This window comes from Mustela putorius, unplaced genomic scaffold (assembly GCF_011764305.1).
Source record: "Mustela putorius furo isolate JIRA1106 unplaced genomic scaffold, ASM1176430v1.1 tig00000196_pilon_pilon_pilon, whole genome shotgun sequence".
In the NCBI taxonomy this organism is placed as follows: domain Eukaryota; kingdom Metazoa; phylum Chordata; class Mammalia; order Carnivora; family Mustelidae; genus Mustela; species Mustela putorius.
In genome coordinates, this window is record NW_025421310.1 from 389,143 (window position 1) to 410,694 (window position 21,552).

Sequence of the window (21,552 nt, forward strand, 5' to 3'; positions counted from 1 at the left end):
GAATGCCGGCCCCGCGCCTGGGATAAGCCTCAGCGAGGAGCAGGCTGGAGCTGGCCAGACAGGAAGAGGCCCGCAGGTGCCAGGCAATAGAAGAAGGCTCTTGGGACAGTGTGTCCTGGCATTCAGGCCACATCTCGCAGTGTGGGTGGCGGACAGGCCTGGGTGGCTCCCATGGGACAATCAGAGCTCATCTCTGCACAGTGCCAGGAGGAGTCCCCTCCACTTTTAACAACTTCTCACTCTCGGCCCCCTTCCCCACATGCAGAGATTGTAGACGGCAATGCAAAGATGACCCTGGGAATGATTTGGACCATCATCCTCAGGTTCGCCATCCAGGACATCTCTGTGGAAGGTGAGAGCCTGCACACTGGCAGACGGTGCCTTTCCTCCCCTCCCTGCTTCCTCCCAGCTTGGGGAGAGTTAGATTACAATGTTGGGGTTCGGTCTTCCTGCTTGAGGTTCTGCCCTGTTTCCCAGCATCCCTCCCAGGGCCTGGCCCTGTGCGAGAGTGGTTAGTGAGATGCTGGCCCAGCTGCAGGTGAGGGGGGCTCCAGCAGCTGCCCAGCTCTGCTCTCCACCCAGAACCCTTTGGCTCCTGTGGTCTCCGTCTCAGTGGACCCTCACCGGATCCTCATCAGATGGGCACAGTTGATCCCATTTTACAGTCAAGGAATCTGAGTCCCAAAGTAAACTAGTGATGGAGTCAGGCCTGGTGCAGTTCTCTTGTGCATCAGAACCCTGCATGTGTCTGCTTGACACCCCCATCCTCTGACCTTTGCCTCCCAAGACCCTGGGGCTGGGCCGGGCTGGCCAGGAAGGAGCTGCTGCACTTCCCCTCCCAACGCCTGTGAGTGCCGCAGCATGAGAAAAGGCATCCCAGCCAGCCCTTGGAGGGGATGTGTGCAGTAGGCCACAGCGGTGACTGGGATGGACATGTCCTCTGCCCCCAGAACCCCCAGTCTGTCCCTGGGGAACCGATGACCTGGGCTCCCCAACTCCCATTTCCCTGAAGCCGCCCCTGCATCTGGGAGACCCCAGTGCTCCTACCCCCTGCTGAGTCTTTGCGTTCAGGAGAGGGCGAGACCAGCAGCTGGGGCTCTTTGAGCACTGTGTTGGTGGATAAAGGCACAGGCCTTGTGGTCAGAAACATGGCCCAGTGTCAGGCAGCCCCGTCGCTGCCACTTCCTGGGAGGACTCTGGGCAGGTGACGACTCAGGGCTGGCTCTGCAGACCAATGCCTAGGACCAGCAGAGGCCTGTGGAGTCTGGAGCAGGAGCAGCTCTCGTCCCCAGCTGTGCTGCTGTCCATCTGACCTCTGTGCTCGAGTCCCAAGTACCATTCCCTGGGACTGGGTCCTAAAGGTCGGGTTTGGAGCCGGTGCTCACCGTCCTTGTGTGTTTCTCAGAGACCTCCGCCAAGGAAGGGCTGCTTCTGTGGTGCCAGCGGAAGACGGCCCCTTATAAGAACGTCAACGTGCAGAACTTCCACATCAGGTGAGCGCCCGGCCACAGCGTCCCACCCCGTCTCCTTCCCTCACTGTCCCCCTCCCCCAGAGACGGAGATCCGTCCTCGCACTTGCACCCTTTTCCTGTTTCTCCCCCACGGGTCAGGGCCGCCCAAGCGAAGTCCCGCAGTGGGCCGTCTCCCTCTGTAGCAGGCTATCCCGTTCAGGGCAGTCACACTGTCCCAGAGGCGAGCACTTGCTCGTAAGGTACTTGTCACCCATCAGGGGCTGGTCTGTTGATATGTATTCCCTTCTTTAATCCTCACAATGACCCTGTGGAGCTATCACTACCCCATTTTATAGATGTGGAAACAGGGAGCAGGAAGTAATGGGACTTGCCCAGGGTTGTGCTGACAGTGAGAGCTAGGATTTCACCACTGGTCACCCGCCTGCAGCTGCTCTGCCCTACTCTCTCCATCCAGTGCCCGGCACACACACTGTCTAGTAATTGTGAATTAATCCTTTCTGTGGGTGTCCAGGCTGTCCGCGCTCGCATGATGGTGAGAGGGCCCTCCTTTCAACCTTTCCCTTTCCATCCCCAGCTGGAAGGACGGTCTTGCCTTCAACGCACTGATCCACCGGCACAGACCAGAGCTGATCGAGTATGACAAGCTGAGAAAGGTTTGCCTCTTGCTGTTCCCCTCAGTGGCCGGAGATACACAGAGTCTGACCTTGAGCCTGATCTTGGGTCACCTCCCCCAAGCCCGTCCATTGCTGGTGTCCACAGCTGGATTCTGCACTCAGATGGCCAGGCTGGGGGAGCCTTGTGCCAGCTGTCACCAGACCCCAGGCTTTATGGCTGATTCTTGCTGCCCTTGCTTCCCTTGGGGACTGTCCCCTTTTCCCTTTATGGGCATTGCAACTGCCCAGTTATTTTAGGGCTTGGCCAGCCGTGCCTTCTAGCTCCCCGTCCTTAACCTTTTAGCCTCTGGAAGCACTTCCTCTCTGTCTAATGGAGAAGAGGGGTGACGAGTTCTAGACCATCCCCACCAGCAGGTGTTTCCTGTGTAGGGTCCTTTCTCATTTGCCTCTGCAAAGCTTGGGATCCTGTAAGACCAAGGCCATGGCCTCTAGGAGCTCCCAGCAGAGAAGGCAGGGTAATGTGTCCAGAGCAAACGTGCCATAAGGCCGTGTACGTGCGCTGGGGCTGAATGAGGGTGGCAGGGGGTTCAGACCCAATGAGTCAGGGATAGATAACGCACCTGAGCTGGCATAGAGTCGAGGAAGGACCCCGGATTTGGGGGCAGCCTAGAGCCATTGGGGGGGTATTCCCAACTTGAGGGGCTGCGGTCATGAGCCTGCACTTGGTCTGTCCCAAGTTCCCCTGGGTAATTGGATGGGGCTCTAGCTGGACATGGATTAAGGCACATGAGGGAGGGTCTTTTAATTCCATGGACAGTGGGGAGACTGTGCGAAGGTATGCTTCAGGAAGGCTGCACCTTGGAAGTTCTCAGTTTACCCCCTCCCCATCACCCCCCCAGTGCATGGTCTGGACCCCACTTCCCAGGTTTTCAGGACAGAGGTCTTAATCTGGGGTCTAGAGAGCTGGAAAGTGTAAGAAAAAACATACCTGTGTTTTCTCTGGAGAAAACGTTGACAGTTTGCCCCACAAAGATTTCCAGAAGCCTTTCTTTGGGTGGGAATGGACTCCATCTGGGTGTCCCCAGCTCCATTCCGCAGCATAGGGGGGCTGAGAGCTGCTTCAAGAACCCTTTCCAGTCCTGCCCCTTCCCAGAATGCCTCCCCTCCAGGCCAGCTTTGTTCCCATGTGCTTCTGCTCCTGCCCCTGACCAAGTTCTTCCTCTTTTCCCAGGACGATCCCGTCACCAACCTGAACAATGCTTTTGAAGTGGCTGAGAAGTATCTAGACATCCCTAAGATGTTGGATGCGGAGGGTAAGCACATCCCTTCTGTTCTGTCCCCACCCTGTTCAGCTCACGTCTGTGGTAGCTTGAGGTAGCTGGCCGTACCAGTGAGACGGGCTGAAGGAAGCTGGTCGAACCGAAGACCGTGGTCCTGCCCGGGAGCCAGAGCGGGAGCAGCCTGAGTAGACCAGACGGGCTCAGGGAGGGATGAGGAAGCTGGGAAAGGAGTAGCTTGAAGAGGACAGGTTCTGGGGGCCGCATCTTGAAACAGGACATGAGTGTCCTGCCAGTACCCAGCCTGAGTCCTGCCCCTCTCATGGGATGGGCAGGCCAGATGGCCAGGGAGGCCTGGCTCCTACAGACAACCCAGATGACTGCCTTCCCTGCTTGCCTCAGGTTCGGAGTCCGGAGCCCATCAAAGTGGAGTGTTTGTTTTTTCCTTTTCCGGCTTTGTTCCATTTCCCAGCCGTGCACACCCCCCACCGCCCCCAGCCAGGACCCATGGCTCTGGCCTCTGGTGGCCCCTGGGGCTGACTGTTGAGCAGCCCCTTGAGGCCTTTCTCAGAGAGAGGAAGTGGCCTCATTCTAATCCAGTTCCCACAGCCTTGGCCTTTCTAGAGACCACAAGGGATGGAGGGGCTGAGGGTGTGGACAAGCCCACTAGAGTCAGCAGGGGTCACTGAATCCATTCTGAGGGTCTTTCTCCTGGGATGCCTGTGGCCTTGGGAGAGTTTGGATCCCAGTGAGCAACAACCCCTCCCCACCGCCCCTACTTGGGCGGTTTAACCCTTGTCGTTCACTTACAGACATCGTGAACACGGCCCGGCCCGACGAGAAGGCCATAATGACCTATGTGTCCAGCTTCTACCATGCCTTTTCGGGAGCGCAGAAGGTACCGGGCAGGGCCAGGCAGGCCCACCTCGCCGCCACTGCCCAATGCCGCTACTGCCTCTCGCCTCCCATGCTCACCTCGTTTCTCTTGCAGACAGCAGTGGCCTCTCTCCGACTGGAAGCCGCCCCCCCACCCCGACTTCAGGCAGCACTGCCCGTGTAGTCTTTGCTCACAGTGTCTGTTTCGCTTCTGGTCTGGGCCAGACTCCGTTCCAGACATGGGGCATACAGTAGGGACTGGGTCAGACAGGATCCCTGATCTCATGCAGCTGCCATGTCAGTTGGGGAGACAGTTGACAGGTGTGGCCTCAGCTCGGGTCATCTCATGTGGTATCAAGCACAGTAGAGAATGTGGGGCAGGTTAGGGGAATGTGGGAGACAGATGCAGGGGCCTGCTTCAGCTGGGGGCCGTGGCGGGAGGCTTCTGCCGGCCGACCTACGCAGGCACCTGCCGTGATGGGCAGGAGCTGCAACATGAAGATCAGCAGGAATGATCTTCCAGGCAGATGGTAGAGCAAGGTGCAAAGGTCCTGGGGCAGAAATGAGCTTGGCTTATTCAAGGAAAGGCCAAGAGGAGAAGAATGAGGTTAGAGATGGTAACAGGGCCAAGATGTGTAGAATCACAGTAGTCTGGGATCTGGAGTTGAATTCAAAGGGCCCCCAGAGACCACTTAGCGCTCTGTTCTAGGGGTGGTAGCTGGTTACGTAAGACATGATCTCACTGATGTTTTCAGAAAGATCAGTTAGCCTTTGAGCCCTCTGGCTCTGCACAAGGCTTCCTTTCCAAAGCCAGTAGCCAGTGTCACCCAGCTCTGGTTAGAAAAGGGACCCACCTATTCGGACTTCTCCCTTGGCCTCTACAAAACCTCGGCAAAACTCGCCCATGCTGCCAGAGCCGGGGTTTGGCTTCCAGTCTGGAGTGAGCGCCCTTCCTCCCGCATGAGCCTCGGGCCCGGCCCCGGTGCCCTCCCTGCAGCTGTCACTCTCTCCTGCCTCTCTCTCTCTCTTTCTCTCTCTCTCTGCGCAGATATTGTAGGCACTCTGAGGCCAGATGAGAAGGCCATCATGACTTACGTGTCCTGCTTCTACCACGCTTTTTCGGGGGCTCAAAAGGTGAGCTGGGGCGGAAGCATCCCTCACTGCTATGGCCAGAGCCTGGTCCTCGCTCTCCCTTTGTCCCTGCCACCCATTTGTGGTTGGAGCCCTTGCCAGGCCATCCCACAGGCTGCACCAGCATGAGGAGGCACCCGGTCAGGAGGGGTTCTCGGGACCGTGGGCCTTAGGTGCTGACAGACCACGTGTATTCTCTGTGAGCAGAGCCTGGCCCGTAAAAATGGGGGAGGCGTCCCTGTAGAGCCGCATTTAGCAGGTGTGCTCCTTCCTGGCCACTCGGCTGCCCTGTCCTTCTTTCTGTGCTGCGCCCTGCCCTGGTCAGTTGCCTGCTGGCCTGGCTGTGTGCTCGCACTGGGGAGCATTGGCCTTTCTGGCTCTCTTTACAACTTCTTCCCCTCACGGGTGCTGCAGGAAAGGCTTGGTCCGAGCAGGTTACATCCTCTCTGGACTCCTGTCCCCAGTGCCGCCAATACCAACAGTGTCCTCGGGGGTGTCTGAGCCCAATGGCAGCTGTCCACTCCCATGAGAAGGCACCCGGCGGCTCCTGGGCAGGGAGACTCTGCCTGGAGGCCCGGGCACCTTTGTCCTCTCCACTTGCCTCATGTTTCGTGGGTCCTGGGTCCATGTACTCCCGGTGACTTGATTCCATGTCAGTAGTTAGGAGCAGGCAGGGCTGGGGAGGAGAAACCGGCTTTTGTTAGTTGAGCGTTTACTGCATGCTGGGCAGTCCTGCGGCAGCTCCGCATGCGCAGGTTCTAGGAGAGTCCCGCGCACGGCTGTGCGGGGGGGGTGCAGTTACCTTCCTGTAACAGGAGGACACCAGAGTTCAGAGAGGCAGGGAGCCCTTCGCAGAGTCACAGGACCAGAGCTGCACCTTCTGGTCCTATGGAGCTCCTTCTGTGGTCCGTCTGTCTTGGTCCCTGCTGTCACCTCTTAGCAGCGTGACCTGAGATGAGTCCCTTTCCTTCAGTTTCCCCACCTGTAAAACGGGGATCCTACCCATCCCTGTCTCAGGATTGTCCTGAGGGTGAAGTGAGCTCACATAGAATGGCGCCTAGCCCCGTAAGCACTCAGCTGGTGATGGGGTGGTCAGAGCAGCCTTCTGGGTGTACCCCATCCACCATGGTCTTCCTAGCCCCATGGCCTCTCCCCACCCAGCCAGCGTGTGGCGGAACTTGTGTTTGCGGTGTTCTGTTGGGGGGTGGGGGTGGGGACGGGCAGCGGCGGAAGATTCCCGGACTCAGACCCAACCTGGCTGACCGCACGCTTGCCACTGGCCTCACCGCTCCGCAAGGTCCTGGCCGGCTTCACTGCCCACCACATCTCCCTCTCCTGCCCAGGCTGCCCTTCCCGGCTTCACGCTGGCCTCCGCTGCGGTGGGAGCTAGGAGGCCTTGAGGGATTTGTGGGAGCAGATAGTGGCGGAAAAGCTCAGGCCGGAGCATTTGGGGGTTTCTGAGGCAGCTGGGCCTGTCTTGGGAGACAGGAAGAAAAGGTCAGGCTACTGGGAGCTGCCCATTCACCAGGAGACGTGCTGTACTTGGGCTTCTCCAGCTGTCGGTCCAGCTTCCCCCAGCCTGTGTTGACTTCTGCAGACAGCCCTGCGATGCTTTTATTCGTGCTACTCTGTGTCCTCAGAGACTCAGGCCAGCCGCTCAGAAGAGTGCTCTCTGGCATCCATTCTGGTTTATAAGCACAGGGCAGACTCCAGACCTCACGGGAAGTATGCCCGTTCTCTCTTGATAGTTTATTTTTTGTCCCTAAGCAATTGCTGCTTTCCTTTGTTTGCTCCTTCATTCATCAACTTTGAGTATCTAAAACTTAACCCAGTCCCTAGAGAGGTGCCAGGAATTCAGCGGTGAAACAGTCCCTCCGACTAGCAGCCCCCGCCTCGGGGTGGATCTGAGCACGGGGTACCCGTTGTCTCTCTCAGTCCGGTCAGGGACTGACACCCCACAAGAACCCCCCCCACCCTCTGCAAGCTGAGACCTTAGTTCTGCTTCCGGCATGCACTCGGCTGAGGCCCTTGTGAGCCTCATCTCTGAGGCACAGTGCCTGGGGCTGTTGGCGTGTGGCCTGCAGCGTGGTGCCCAGCGTGTGCATGTGTGGGCACATGTACACACACGCCAGTCCCGGCTGGTCCCCCACTCACCTCCCCACCTGTCCCGGAGACAGCGTGTGGACAGGAGAGGCTGGGCGTCGGGGCCTGTGGCTGGCAGGTGTGGAGCCATCCCCAAGCCTCTCTGTTTTCCTTCCCCACCACTCTATAGACCCTCCTCACTCTTTCTGTTCCTGTTCTGTTGCCGTTTCAACTTCTCCTCTTGGACCCTTTCTGTGCTTCCTGAAAGGTACCTGGTCTTTCTGCTCCCCGTGTGGCATCCCCCGCTCTCCTTCTTCACCACTCCTCACGTTTCCCCCAGCAGGACAAGGCAGCACGTTGTCCCGTAGTCCTGAGCAGAGGCTGGTCACAGTCTCCACCGCTCCCTTCTGCCTCGTGGGTGGTGACTTCTGCCCAATGAATCATCTGCACCCACCTCTGAAGGGAGGATTAGAAAGGGGATACTGGTGCTTTCCTGTGCACAGACTTCTTTGGGGGCCCCTGAATCTCTGCTGCAGACCTTTCCACCCGGGGGACACTCTTTCAGGGCTTGGCCCAGTGGAGGACCCCACCCAGCTTCACTACTCGGCCTCCTTTTCTGTGGGCCTGTTAATCCATTTCCCCAAGAGTGGAAGGGCTCCCTGGCCCCCTTCAGTGTCTCCAGGGTCCAGGCCAAGGGAGCCGAGGGGCCCAACTTTGCCGGGGGCGGGAGGTGCATTAGCAGTAAGCTATGGGGACGCTGGCAGAACCCATCAGGACGCAGCCACTCAGGGTGCCATCTTGCTGGAGCTGTGCTTCTCTCCTTCCTTCCTCGGGGAGTGCTGGGTGGGCTGTGGACGGGCCGGCTCTGGGGGATGAGCCTGTCAGGAGGGAGGGTCACCAGCCCCTAGGCATCCCTGACCATGGCACTTCCCGTGTCCCAGGCTGAGACCGCTGCCAACCGGATCTGCAAGGTGCTGGCGGTCAACCAGGAGAATGAGCACCTCATGGAAGATTATGAGAGGCTGGCTAGTGACGTAAGTCTGCCACTCACTCCAGCCCCACCACAGTGGGAGGACTGGGGTGCCTCTGGTTACCCTTGGGCGAAGGTCATGTGACACTTGCAGAGGGGAGGGCAGACACAGCAGTGACCCTTCCTAGATAAGGACATGAGCTGACAGACTGTGGAGTGTGGCCAAGCCAGTGTGTGACCTTCCAGGCTAGCGTCATAAAAGGCTGAGAGTCAGACAGGTGTCACCATGCTCCCTGGTTTCTGTGGTCTTGAGCTCAGGTTCCTGCAGAGGTACTTAAGGACAGAGTTTCCCAAACACCCCACCACTCCAGAATTATCGGGGGAGGTTTTAAAAAAACCTGCCATGCCCTCACTGCAGGCTGACTGACTCAGTGGGATGGTGGGAGACCCCTGCGCAGGCACAGTGGCAGGACTGCGGTTTGTCGCGGCGGGCCCGGCACCTCACTTCTAGAGCAGGGTCTACTGTCTACACAGCAGCCCCGGGCGGAGGGAACACATCTCACCTCTTTTCCAAGTGGGGAAACAGACCCAGAGGGTCAGGCACCAGGCGCGCAGCTGGCAGAACAGAAAGCCAGAGGTCAAACCCAGGCAGCTCTGCTCTAGAGCCTGAACCCGGAAAGGCCACTGGGAACGTGGGTGTTTAGTTTTGGGTTCCCTCTTTTATTTTAAGAACTTCCACTTTAAAAAAATACATATGTATATATTGGAGTTTCTGGAGAGCAGTGGTTTGAATGCTCTTCGAGACTAATGGTTCCCAGACTTGGAAATTTCACGAACCAGGAATATTTGAAAAAGTATTTGACAGCCAGCCTATGGTGACCAGCTTTTTGTTTTGCCAACTTAAGGATATTTTTAAAAGAAAAAGCCAACCAAGTACCCGGCTGGCTTAGTGAGGTGTGGAACTCTAGATCTCAGGGTTGTGAGTTTGAATTCCACATGGGGACAGAGATTACTTTAAATATTTTTAAAAATTAAAAGAAGCTACCGTCTGTTACCACCATGCTTTGTAATACCAAGAGAAAGTTAAAAGCTTCTGTCTTGGAATCCCATCGCTTCCTAGGAAAGCGTGGCTGGCACCATCCACCAAGATGTAATGACACATAGATCCCTTTTTCCTTGGTTTTCTCATTTTGCTAGAGTTTGGCACTTGGGAACCACTTCTTCAAGCATCTCGATGCTGGACAGTAAGATTTTCCTCTCAAAGGATTGTTCCAGAATTGCTTGTTTGTACCTGTCCTCACTCCGTCACATATGAGGGGCTCATAAAATACATATCACTACACCCCCCCATTTTACTGTCAAATTGTTTCTGTCCCGGGCCCTGTGCCCAGTGTGCAGACCGCCTCAGATTGAGTCTGCCATGCTGTGGGCTCTTCCCTGGAGGATGCTTACAGCCCAGGAACGAAGCAACGAGGTGTCACTCCAGGACAGTGCGGAGCTCAGCGGTCATAGGGCTGTGTGCTGGGACTGACGAGAGGGGCGCGTGTATTGAGCCCACCTGGCTTCGATCTCAGGTCTGAGGAGGAGGCAGCCCAGGAGCAAGGCATGCCGAGGATATAAGCAGAGAGCAGCACAGTGGTTCAGAGGGGGGCACACATCCTTGTAGTTCCCAGTCTTAGGCTCCCAGTGGGCACCACGGAGAAGTCAGGCTGGGGAGCAGGGCTGATCCCTGGGGAGGAGGAGGGGCCCTGGAAAACCCATGCCCCTCGTGCCCATGAGTGGGGCCAGCGCCCCCCACACACCCCGCCTTCACCCTGAGGCCTCCGGTATGCCCGCAGCTCCTGGAGTGGATCCGGCGTACCATCCCCTGGCTGGAGGACCGGGTGCCGCAGAAGACCATCCAGGAGATGCAGCAGAAGCTGGAGGACTTCCGGGACTACCGGCGCGTCCATAAGCCGCCCAAGGTTCAGGAGAAGTGCCAGCTGGAGATCAACTTCAACACGCTGCAAACCAAGCTGCGGCTCAGCAACCGGCCTGCCTTCATGCCCTCCGAGGGCAGGATGGTCTCGGTGAGTGCCCGGGGTGTGTGGCCCGCTCCCAGCCAGCCCGCAGGGTTGAGGGGCAGGAGGGGGTACAGCTGACTCTTGAGCACATTCTTCCTCCCCCGCCACTTGACTTTTACGCCCATTGTCTGCATTTGGACCCCTCCGTGGGCCGTGATTCCAGAATCTCCGAGTGCTCGAGGCCACTTTTCAAGAGAGACAGGGTCCCCACTGCACGGTTGCCTGGCTCCCGTAGCGCATCTGGGGCATTCCTTCATCGTCACCCACTCATTTAATGCAAAAATGTGTGCACCTTGTGCTGGGCCCAATCCAGGCACGGGCTAGACGCAACCCCAGGCCATTTACGCTGCCTGCCTTCCCATCAGCGTCCCTCAGGGAGGGATCATCCTGCTGGGTGGCCCAGCTCCCTCTTGCAACTCCGTTCATCTTGTGTCCCCATAGGACATCAACAATGGGTGGCAGCACTTGGAGCAGGCCGAGAAGGGCTATGAGGAGTGGCTGCTGAACGAGATCCGCAGGCTGGAGCGGCTCGACCACCTGGCAGAGAAGTTCCGGCAAAAGGCCTCCATCCATGAGGCCTGGACCGACGGTAGGGTCCCCCAGCTTCCTCGGCCCGCTCCCGTCTTGCACACCTGCGCTCACATACACCCTCACAGCCCCTCGTGCCGTTGGGTCTGTTTGTCACACCCCCTTTCCTGCTGCCTGGTGACACGCCTGTCATGCAGCTCTGGGTTCACCCAACCCTGGGCAGGAGGAACACTGTAGAGCTGAGCTGTCCCATCTGCTCTAACCTCTGAGGCTCCTTCCAGGTAGGCCCCCGTCTGGGTGGGCCGAGGCCATCCTCCAGGAGTACAGCCTAACCTCATCCCGGTTCCAGCAACAAGGGAACCCTTGTCCCTCTTTGCTGCTGTGTCTTCTTTGAGGATAGCGCCCCTGCTAGGCTAAGGCAGCCGGGGGTTGGGGATGTGTGGGATGGGCTCTCCCATCCTGGGAAGCCTGTGTTCAGATACTCTGCCTGTCTTTTCCCTCCTGCGCACTTTGTCAACTTGGACTTCACACAGAAGAGCCAGTGCTGGGTGGGCCTGTGTGCCCAAGCATGGTCCTTAAAGGCAGGTCCAGGGAGCCATTCCCCAGTTCAGCTGCCCACCCCAAGAGCTCTTCCTCTTGTTCAGGGGCCCGGGCCCCCGGAAGCAGGGCTTCTTCCAGAAGGGTAGCCTGTGATGTCCACTGTTTCTCGGCAGCCCCACAGCTGCCTCGTCCCTTGGCTCTAGATGTGGAATTCCAGCACGTCCCTGGCCCTCGCTCAGGACCCACATTGTGGTTGAGATTGCAAATCCCTGGGGTCTGAAAGCCTTCAGAAATGGGCCGGTGCCTGCAAAAGCCACGAGCCAGGACTCCCGCCCGTCCACTTGTGGCTGCCTCCTCCCCAACTGCCTTGCTGAGTTTAGTCTTCCTTGTGTGGCTCAGGGTGATGTCTCATCCCTCCACCCCACCATCCCCCATCAGGTCCTTGCTGAGCTTCTGGGGCTCCTCTAGCTAGTGGTCAGGCAACCCTGGCCTGGGCCAGATGCTGAGACCTACCGAGAGGCACCTGTGTGACCTGCCCACATGTCACCCTGCACAACCCGCAGCCTTGGGCCCACCTGCCCCATGTTCCTGGCCACAGGACCACTCATGCCCTCGTCACGTTAATGCGGGCTGTTGTTTTCAGCAGCAGCTGCTGGGCCCAGAGCCAAATCCTAATCCCTCCTCTGCTGGGAGGGCCATGCGGCAGCCGAGTGTCCGCTGGGGAGTCCGCGGGGGCCAGGGGCACAGGCACCTCGACCTTGTAGCAGCGTGTACGTGCTGGAGGTGGGGGCAGGGAGCCATTTACTTCATTTGTTGATTGATTCCTTCCTTGATTCGGGTCTTCCTAGCCCAGTACTTTCGGGGGCAGGGCCGAGGCCCAGGGAGCCTCCTGTCAGAGGACCCTTGGGTGTGAGTAGATTTTACTGCATCTGTACGTCACACCTGTACTGTCTCCCATCCTCATTCGTGTCCGTCCTTCCATGGGCTCTGGACATCATGCCCGGACGCTTCCCTTGTCAGCCTCTTGGCCCAGGTCGTCAGCCTTTGTCCCTTACCTGGAGCTATAGGGGGCCCAGGGCGGGTGTGTCCTGAGGCGGAGGGATGTGGGTGTGAGCCCCAGCCCCCTCCAGCGCCCCCCCCCCCCCCCCCGCCGCCAGAGTTCTTTCCCTGGGAGTAACGGGGGCTGGCCTTCCCCACAGGCATTGAGAAGGTGGCTCAGCGTATAGCTGCGGCCCAGCTGGTTCAGTGGCCTCCACATGCCCCTGTCTCCCCACCCCCACCAAGCACTTTGGCATCTGGCCTGCCCCTCAACGGCAGCCTGGAACCCCCAGGTGGGCTTGTCTGCTCTCGTTCCTAAGGCCTAAAGCCACCCAATTTTCAGCAGGGGAGGATAGACTCTTGGCCCCCTCTACAGCCCTGGAATCCCATGCCAGCAGCCTGCTTTCTCTGGAGGGCTGGGCCCAGAGAGGGGGTTGAGCCACCATAGTTCCAAGCCTCCCTCACCATCCCCCAACCGCCCGCAGGGGCAAGGGTCCATCTAGCTGCTGTGCCGCAGGTTTTGGATTGTCAGGGAGGAAAAATGGAAACGAGCCTCTGCATCCCCACTGCGGTTGCCCCTTGGCCTGACTCCAAGGCATCCGTGGCCACGGGCCGCTCCTCCCAACTCCCCCCATTCCCCCCTTGCCAGCTCCCTTGCTGAAACTCTGCTGAGGCAGAGAAGTGGTAACCTACTATTTCGGGTTCCCACCCTTGGGAGAAAGCAGTTTGGTGAAGGGAATTGCAAGCTTGCCTTTGTGGTTAAGCCTCCTGCCCCAGGGCCGAGGCGGCAGGGCCCACGGAGCCTCTTTCCCAGGCTGCCGCCTCCTGTCACCCGTGCCAGGCCTGGTGCTCGGGGCCGCTGAGATGTGGATGGGCCTCACTCCGTGCCCATGCTGCTGGAGGCCTGAGACCAGGCTCGGGCCTAGGGCCCATTTCTTGAACGAGGGAACAGGTGGGGAAAGGCCTCGCGCCTGCCCACGGCGCATGCTGTACCAGGCAGGCAGGCAGCTGTTGGTCTCGTGCCCCAGAGCCAAGATGAGGTCTGGGTTTCTGAGCTGCCACCCCAGGGCTAGCCTGGCTCACCTGAAGCAGAGCACCTGTAGGAGGGCTCCCAGCCACCATCACAGACTGGCCTCTCCCCACCCAGTTCTCTGTAATACCTTGCCATGCTTACAGGACTTCCTGGAGCTTCTCGCCTGGGGTGTATAATTAGCCAGGCTCCAGGACTAATAATAGCATGCCTCTCTTCCTTCAAAGGGCCTGTCAGTGAGCCCCACCTCAGCGTGCATGGAAGGCCCGTAGGATGGGCTAGGACACTGAGGTGTGTGACAGGACCCCCCTGCCCTAGGAGCCTGGCCCCAAGCATTGGGGGCAGGCCCAAGGGGTTGGGGCCATGGAGAGCTCTGGAACACCCATCCTGCTTCTACTCTGCGGAGGCCTGGGCTAGAGCTGGCCCTCTGGTCCAGGAGCTGGCCCTCCAGGGATGGGCATCTCCCTTTCCAGCCACAGTGGCAGAGTCTGGTCCCTGCCATCCACTGATAGAGGGCCCTGAGTTTAGAACACATGGGTTGGATGAGGATATCTGTCTCAGGCTCCCTAGCCCCACAGTGTCTCCCAGCTTCATCCAGGATATAGGTAGGCTTAGAGATCCCTTAAAAAGGCAAGGAGAAAGTTACTGGAAGTTTCTTGTTCCCACAGCACCATGCTCGGTGAGGCAGGATGTGGGGTCTGGATCTCTTTTCCTGGGGTCAGACAGTCCCCTGGATTCCCACTGTGCTGTTGTCTAAACACCTCCCACCCTTTGCCCACCCCAGGGAAGGAGGCCATGCTGAAGCACCGGGACTATGAGACAGCAACCCTGTCAGATATCAAAGCTCTCATTCGCAAGCATGAGGCCTTTGAGAGCGACCTGGCCGCGCACCAGGACCGTGTGGAGCAGATCGCCGCAATTGCCCAGGAACTCAAGTACGCGAGGGGTCCCTGCTGGGAGTGGGGTGTGGCAGTGTCCTGGGGTCAAGCCTGCTTCGTGGCCTGAGTGGGCCCTCTCACCTCCTCCCTTTCATATGCCAGGGAGAGCCCTTAGAGGACGATGCCTTTTGCTAGTTGGTCTTAACCCCAGATGAGAAATAGGCAGAAAGGAGGTCTCTGACCGCCTTCCTGATGCTTTAGGCTCTAGGGGTCCGCAGGGCTCTACCTTTTGCCTGCCACACCACAGAGAGGTGCCCTGGCCCCCTGATGTGGGGGGCGGCCTACCCCCTGCCATTCCCACCCGCTCCTCCCAGAGGGGATCGGGCTGCACAGAGAGCCCATTGTTCTGCCCCGCCACTTCCCTCGCTTGCTGAGAATACACTTATTGTACGAGTTTCCAGGCTGCCGGGTTCTTCGCCCTCCCTTTCCCGCCCCAGTCAGATAAACTTGCGTGCACAGTTAGTACACCGAACCTCCAGAGCCAGTGAATGGGGCCTTATGCCACCGGCACGGCGGCCGCAGCAGGGAGGGCCCAGGGAGTGGGAGGCCTAGGCCATTACTTCATGGAAAATCCACAGGGCCTGGAGGGGCGGCACGGCTCCCAAAATAGCTGTCTGCTCAAAAATAGATTACTTGGCTGGAGCTGCCCTTTCCACAGACACCCCCCCACCCTGCCAGTCATCCCTGAAGCTCTACTTATTTCTGTGAGGCTGGGGCTCAGCTGCGGTGCCTGGTGCAGCCCCACACCAGGCAGGGCCGGCTTCCTCCCTGACTCACTCCCTCTACTCTGCCCAGTTGCTCTGCGGCTTCCCTGTGCACTCAGCCAGAGGCAGGAGTGCTCTGTGGCTCCCCCAGGGGGCCCTCACGGTCGTGGGAAGACGGTGTCCCTTGGGGTCTTGCCGCCTCTTGTAGGCTTGAGCCTCAGGGCCTGGCACCCCCAGCTGGAGGTGGGTGATGTCCATAGCGCCTTTGGGAGGTGGCATGAGGGCGTGTTCTGCTGCTGACAGGCGAGCCCCTGGGCACTGATGGGAAACAGGCCTGGGGAAGTCCTTGGCCAGCCTGCCTCCCAAGCACCGGGAGCAGGTGTGTGGCACCCACTCTCCAGAGTGGGGGGGGGGCAGGCAGCCACCGAGGCAGCTTTTCTGGACAGTGGCCCTGCAGGAGGAAGGCAGGGCGATTTGGGGGTGCTGTCTGTTCCCCCAAAGATGAGTCAGAGGGCCAGGCACTAGCCAGGATGAGCCTGAGTAGACAGCCCGGCTAAGTGTTGGTACAGAGTAATAATAGAAACTCAGAGCACTCAGTGTTCCACAGATACCGGCTCCTTTAATCGCCCGCAGCCCTGTGTTACGGAAGGGGAAACTGAGGCACAGAGAGGCTTAGGGGCTTGTCCACAGTCACACTGCTGGCGGGTAGCTGAGACAGGGGTGGAGCTCAGGCTGCCTGGCCCCTCTGGGGAGCCCAGCCATGGTCCCCAGCCCCATACCCCAGGTCCTGTTCTTCCTGGAGTTGTTCCCTGCTGTCCATCCCTCCCCAGGCCCCCAAGGTTTCACCTGTACCTCCACTCTCTGGGAACCTCTTGCTAAGAGTATCCAGGGTCTGGAGCTCAGGAGGAAGGAATCCTGGGGCAAATAGGAGAAGAGCAGGGTCAGGAGGTCTGAGGGGCCAGGAACTATCATGTCTGCCCACTTCTCTTTTATATCTGTTATTAATTGCTTAGAACAATAGTGTGGGTTTGCTGCTCATTTTTTCTTCATGTTCATTAAAGTAAATCCCTTTAATCACTGTTAGTACATCTACTCAGAGGGGACCAAGGACTGCCCTCCACACTTCATGTGCCCTTAGTAACTGGATCTCCACAGTAACCCTACGCCCATTTCATAGATGGGAACATCAAGGTCTCCAGAATAGGTTATTCACACGCGTGGGGTGACACTGGTACAGAATCAAAGAGCCAGGATTCTGACCGGGGGAACTTGGCCCAGGAGCCCATTGCTTAAACCAGTGTGCTCTGCTGGACCTTTGGGTGACAGAAGCAGTCCAGACACAGGCAGTGTGGGGGTCCCTGCGTTTGGGTGTCATGACAGCCAGGTCTCACGTGAGTCAGCAACTCCCCACCCCTCTGACCCTTCCCCTGCTCCCTGCCGGGTCTCATGGCCACGTGTCTGCCCTCCCCACCCCACCCCCGCCGCACCCCCCCCAACAGTGAGCTGGACTACTATGACTCCCACAACGTCAACACCCGCTGCCAGAAGATCTGCGACCAGTGGGATGCCCTTGGCTCTCTGACCCAGAGTCGCAGGGAAGCTCTGGAGGTGAGGGGGTGGTGACATCACCCACGGAGCCCTATGCCCCTGGGGGTTGGTGGGAGCAGATGCCGCCAGGACATCCGAACTTCCTCTCACTCACCTCAAGGGGATGTTCTCTGATCCCTTGGGTCCCCGGGCCACCAACCACTTGCTCGCTGACTGACCTCCCCGTCCCGTTCCTGCACACACCAGAAAACAGAGAAGCAGCTGGAGACCATTGACCAGCTGCATCTGGAGTATGCCAAGCGGGCCGCGCCCTTCAACAACTGGATGGAGAGCGCCATGGAGGACCTCCAGGACATGTTCATCGTGCACACCATCGAGGAGATCGAGGTCCGCAGCTGCCCGCGCACCTCAGGGGACCGCTGTGGACCTGGGCTGCCCTTCATGCTTCTTCCTCCTTCCAGGGCCTGATCTCAGCCCACGATCAGTTCAAGTCGACGCTGCCGGATGCCGACAGGGAGCGGGAGGCCATCTTGGCCATCCACAAGGAGGCCCAGAGGATCGCCGAGAGCAACCACATCAAACTATCGGGCAGCAACCCCTACACTACCGTCACCCCGCAGATCATCAACTCCAAGTGGGAGAAGGTAGGCAGGCTTGGCAGCAGGGCTGGGGCGGGCTAGCCAGGGGAAGGGCCACCCTGACCGCCATGGCTCACCACCCCCATCCTCCCCCAGGTGCAGCAGCTGGTGCCCAAGAGGGACCATGCGCTCCTGGAGGAGCAGAGCAAGCAGCAGTCCAACGAGCACCTCCGCCGCCAGTTCGCCAGCCAGGCCAACATCGTGGGGCCCTGGATCCAGACAAAGATGGAGGTGAGGGCCCATTGCCCCAGCCTAGCTGAGCTAGGAGCCGCTCTCAGGGCAGAGTGGGGGAGGATCCCCAGTTGTCTCTGGTGGGTCTGCCAGGGGCCCCGCTCTGGGAGTGAGGGCAGCCTCCTGGAATCGGTGTTGATGGAAGTGACAGCATGCTCCAGAGGGAAACCTGGTGGAGAAGTCAGGTAGGGGAGGGTTCGAGTCTCAGCTCTGCCTGCTGACCAGGGGTTCAGGTACAAGCAAACTTCTGCTCCTGGGTTTTCGCATCTCTAAAAAGGGATGGAAAGAGTCCTTTCATTACCTCGGCAGTGCTTGGGCACCACTCTGCAGCAGCTGCTGGACGAGCACTGGTGCTGGAACCAGGGTGGTCCGAGGGCAGACCCTTCCGGTGGGCTCACCAGTGAGCCTTGGGACCCGACCCTGGAATGTCTGCACAGATGCTGCTTACAGCCTGGGCACACCTTACAGAGCGTTCATTTCACCCAGGCTTCAAGCCAGGGCAGGGGTGGGGCTCCAGGCTGGCTCAGCTGCACCACCACCCTGGGAACCCCCATTTTGGGGGCTTGTGCTCAGGAGCCCGGATTCCGAAGCCGGCCAGGCCTGGGTCTGGATCCTGACCCTGCCTCTTGCCGTGAGCAGTTGCTGTGTTTGGGCCTCAGTTTCCAGGCCTATCGCCGTCCTGGGCCTCACAGGGAGTTGGGGATGTGCACCGAGGTTAGGCCTGGCCTGCCTCAGCCCAGACACCGCCCTCTGGCGGCCTGTACTCCGGAGGGTGGACCTGGAGGGGACCATCAGCCCGCAGCCGGCTTCCAGGCATGGGAGGGCCCCTCGGGAGGCCTCCTGCAGCCAGCAGCCCCCACCTTCCATGCAGGAGATCGGGCGCATCTCCATCGAGATGAACGGGACCCTGGAGGACCAACTGAACCACCTGAAGCGGTATGAGCGCAGCATCGTGGACTACAAGCCGAACCTCGACCTGCTAGAGCAGCAACACCAGCTCATCCAGGAGGCCCTCATCTTCGACAACAAGCACACCAACTACACCATGGAGGTAAGGCCCGCCCAGTGCCCACGCCGGGGTCCCTGTGGCCGTGCAGGCCCGGCCTTGGGCCCAGTAGGAGAGGCGCCTGCCGTTTTCTCTCTCCTCTCTGTCCCTCTGAGTGAAAAGACTAGATCAAATGTTAACACGTTTCTAAGAAATCAGTTCCCACTGTTGCTTCCATCACTGTGACAACACGGCGTTGGGACATACTCCTCGGAGAGCTGGGAGGGGGTGTGGCCCCTGCCTCCCACCCCCGTGGCCTCGTCCTTGCTGGGGGACACAGATGTGTGTGGGCACGCACTCGCTGTGGTTAGATTGACATGTTGGGGCTGGTTGGCAGCCTGACCTCATCCACAGTGACACCTCATGCCGTCCAAGGGCGCTGATACCACAGAGAAACCCGGGTCCCCCCCACACCGAGAGCCAGTTAAACATGCTGCCCTACCCCACTGGTCTGCGTGCTGTTACCCTGCTGCAGGGCAGAGTCAGGCAGGGGAGCATGGGGCCGGGTTGGCATTTGGGAGAGAGCCCAAGCCAGACACACACTGCGTGCGAGGAGAGTCGAGCCCTGAGTCCCTAGTGGCAGCGGACCCCGCACTGGCCGGCCTGCACTCATGCCCTCGCTCTGCCCCCAGCACATCCGCGTGGGCTGGGAGCAGCTGCTCACCACCATCGCCCGCACCATCAATGAGGTCGAGAACCAGATCCTCACCCGTGATGCCAAGGGCATCAGCCAGGAGCAGATGCAGGAGTTCCGGGCCTCCTTCAACCACTTTGACAAGGTGAGCGGCTCCCTCTGCCCCTGGCGTCTTCCCTCCCCACTGTCCTCGACCCATCCTGCCGCCTCCGTCTTTGCATCTGTTCGTTCACCTCACAGTGCTGAGTACTGGCCACTGCTCGCCGGGCCGGCAGGGCCCCAGCAGCTGAAGTGGGTGCACAGGGCCATCACCTTGACCTGCGGCCTGGGCATTTGTCCTTGGGAGGAGAAAGTTGGCAGCGGGTGGGGGGGGGGTTAAATTCTGCCCCTGGGGCCATGCATCCTTGCCAACCACTGAGACCTCGGGACAGCCTGAGGCAGAGCACACCTGAGATTTGTGTGCTGCTCGTGCATCGAGTCCGCGGGTCCGCTGAGCGCTGTAAAGATTCAGAAGGCCGGCTCCCATCTGGCGGGCCCACTAGGAAGGCCCTGAGCACCTGAGTTTGTTACAGTCCCCACCCACCCTTCGGGGCCCAACTGACCGTCTGCCGGCCCCCTGTGGGCGAGAGTGTGCGTGCTCAGCTCCACACTGTCAGGCAGGGCCCCTTGGTGTCCCAGATAGGACAGGTTGTCGTCTTCCACCCCAAATCCTGGAGGCAGGGAGAGCTCCCCCTTCCCTCCCCAGAGCCTTGGCCTCAATCCTCCATTCTACACCCCTCAGTTCCCTCCCCGGCTCTGGCCGAGGCGTTGGGCAGGCCTCTGCTCCCCCATCCCCAGCCATACCCTTGTCCATGTCCCCTCTAACTCTGTGTTTCCCCCGATGTGTTCCCCTCGCCCTGCCCTCTGCATGTGACCCCGGCCCCTCTCCCCACGTCTCCACGCTGGCCTGGTCGCCACACCGCCCCTCGCACACACCTGCCTTCGGACGCCCGGCAGGACCACGGCGGGGCGCTGGGGCCGGAGGAGTTCAAGGCCTGCCTCATCAGCCTGGGCTACGACGTGGAGAATGATCGGCAGGTACGCGCCCCCCTGGGCCCCAGCGGACTGTGGCATTAACTGCTCTTCTTTCTCTCTCTCCTTCTCTCTGTCTCCCTCCCTCTCGCCATTCCACCCCTTGCCATGTGTGTGCCATTTCACTGGCTCTCTTGCCTCCTCCCTGCCCTGTGTCTCTCTGGACACCTTCCCCCTTACCTGGTCTCTCGGGGCCGCCTCTGTCTCCCCGGCTCCCGCCACTGTCCTGTTTCCCTGCTGTGCACATGGGGCGGCCCCTCTTGCCTACTCTGGGCCTGGCCTCCTCTGCTGTCCCTGCGTCCTCGAGCAGAAGCAGACAGGCAGCATGGACTCCGATGACTTCAGGGCTCTGCTTATCTCCACAGGATACAGCCTGGTATGCAGCCTCTGCCTCCCCCTCGCTGCTCTGCCTCTCTTCCTCCCCCACCCCCCGCGCAGCCTCCCCCTTCCTCCTCACCGCCGCCTCCTCGGGGATCCTCCCCAGCAGAGCAGCGCAGCCTTGCTGCCTTCTCCTCCACCTGTGCTGCTGCTGCTGGGCTGGGGTCTCTCCGACGACCCCCTGAGCCACCCACCTCCTTTCCTGGAAGTCTCCCGAGAGAGGAGGTCAGGCCTCTGGCTCCCTCCCCTTTTTCTTTCTCTTTCTCTCTTTCTTTCTTCCCCACCCTCCAGAGCTAAGTCATGAGCCTAGGGCTGAGGAGCAGTAGACCTATTTGATCCATTCCCCAACTCCCCACTTCCCAAAAACGTGGGTGGGAAGGAGCAGAGGGAGCAATCTGGGCAAGTGGGGCCCTGAGCCTGGGGAAGCTGAAACCCCTGGAGGCATGTGCCCTGGGGCCGGGCCCTGCTCTCCTGCTCCGTGGGGACAGCATCCAACCAGGCCATGCCCAGTTGTCCCACCCGACTCAAGTGCTGCCTGTCCCCCGCCCCACTCCCCCTTGCAGGGTGATGCCGAGTTCAACCGCATCATGAGTGTGGTTGACCCCAACCACAGCGGTCTCGTGACCTTCCAAGCCTTCATTGACTTCATGTCAAGGGAGACCACCGACACAGACACTGCCGACCAGGTCATCGCCTCCTTCAAGGTCCTGGCAGGGGACAAGGTAAGCAGTGTACCTCGGAGGC

At 59.6% G+C, this 21,552-nt stretch overlaps 1 protein-coding gene across 5 annotated transcripts in view; it reads left to right on the forward strand.

The window, feature by feature from the left end:
- The window catches only part of ACTN4 (actinin alpha 4), a 69,163-nt gene that overhangs the window by 46,221 nt on the left and 1,390 nt on the right, over positions 1–21,552 (forward strand). The window contains exons 4-21 of one of the 5 annotated variants that reach the window (XM_045076778.1): positions 266–352; positions 1,406–1,493; positions 2,047–2,125; positions 3,318–3,399; positions 4,176–4,261; positions 8,394–8,486; positions 10,261–10,491; positions 10,927–11,074; positions 14,406–14,556; positions 16,763–16,871; positions 17,058–17,198; positions 17,273–17,455; positions 17,546–17,680; positions 18,552–18,731; positions 19,358–19,504; positions 20,356–20,436; positions 20,741–20,806; positions 21,372–21,530. In XM_045076778.1, the coding sequence (XP_044932713.1) occupies positions 266–352; positions 1,406–1,493; positions 2,047–2,125; positions 3,318–3,399; positions 4,176–4,261; positions 8,394–8,486; positions 10,261–10,491; positions 10,927–11,074; positions 14,406–14,556; positions 16,763–16,871; positions 17,058–17,198; positions 17,273–17,455; positions 17,546–17,680; positions 18,552–18,731; positions 19,358–19,504; positions 20,356–20,436; positions 20,741–20,806; positions 21,372–21,530 (2,246 nt within the window). Of the gene's footprint in view, positions 1–265; positions 353–1,405; positions 1,494–2,046; positions 2,126–3,317; positions 3,400–4,175; positions 4,262–5,287; positions 5,374–8,393; positions 8,487–10,260; positions 10,492–10,926; positions 11,075–14,405; positions 14,557–16,762; positions 16,872–17,057; positions 17,199–17,272; positions 17,456–17,545; positions 17,681–18,551; positions 18,732–19,357; positions 19,505–20,355; positions 20,437–20,740; positions 20,807–21,371; positions 21,531–21,552 lie in introns of all 5 variants that reach the window. The other 4 variants (XM_045076777.1, XM_045076773.1, XM_045076776.1 and 1 more) reach the window with 4 other exon arrangements.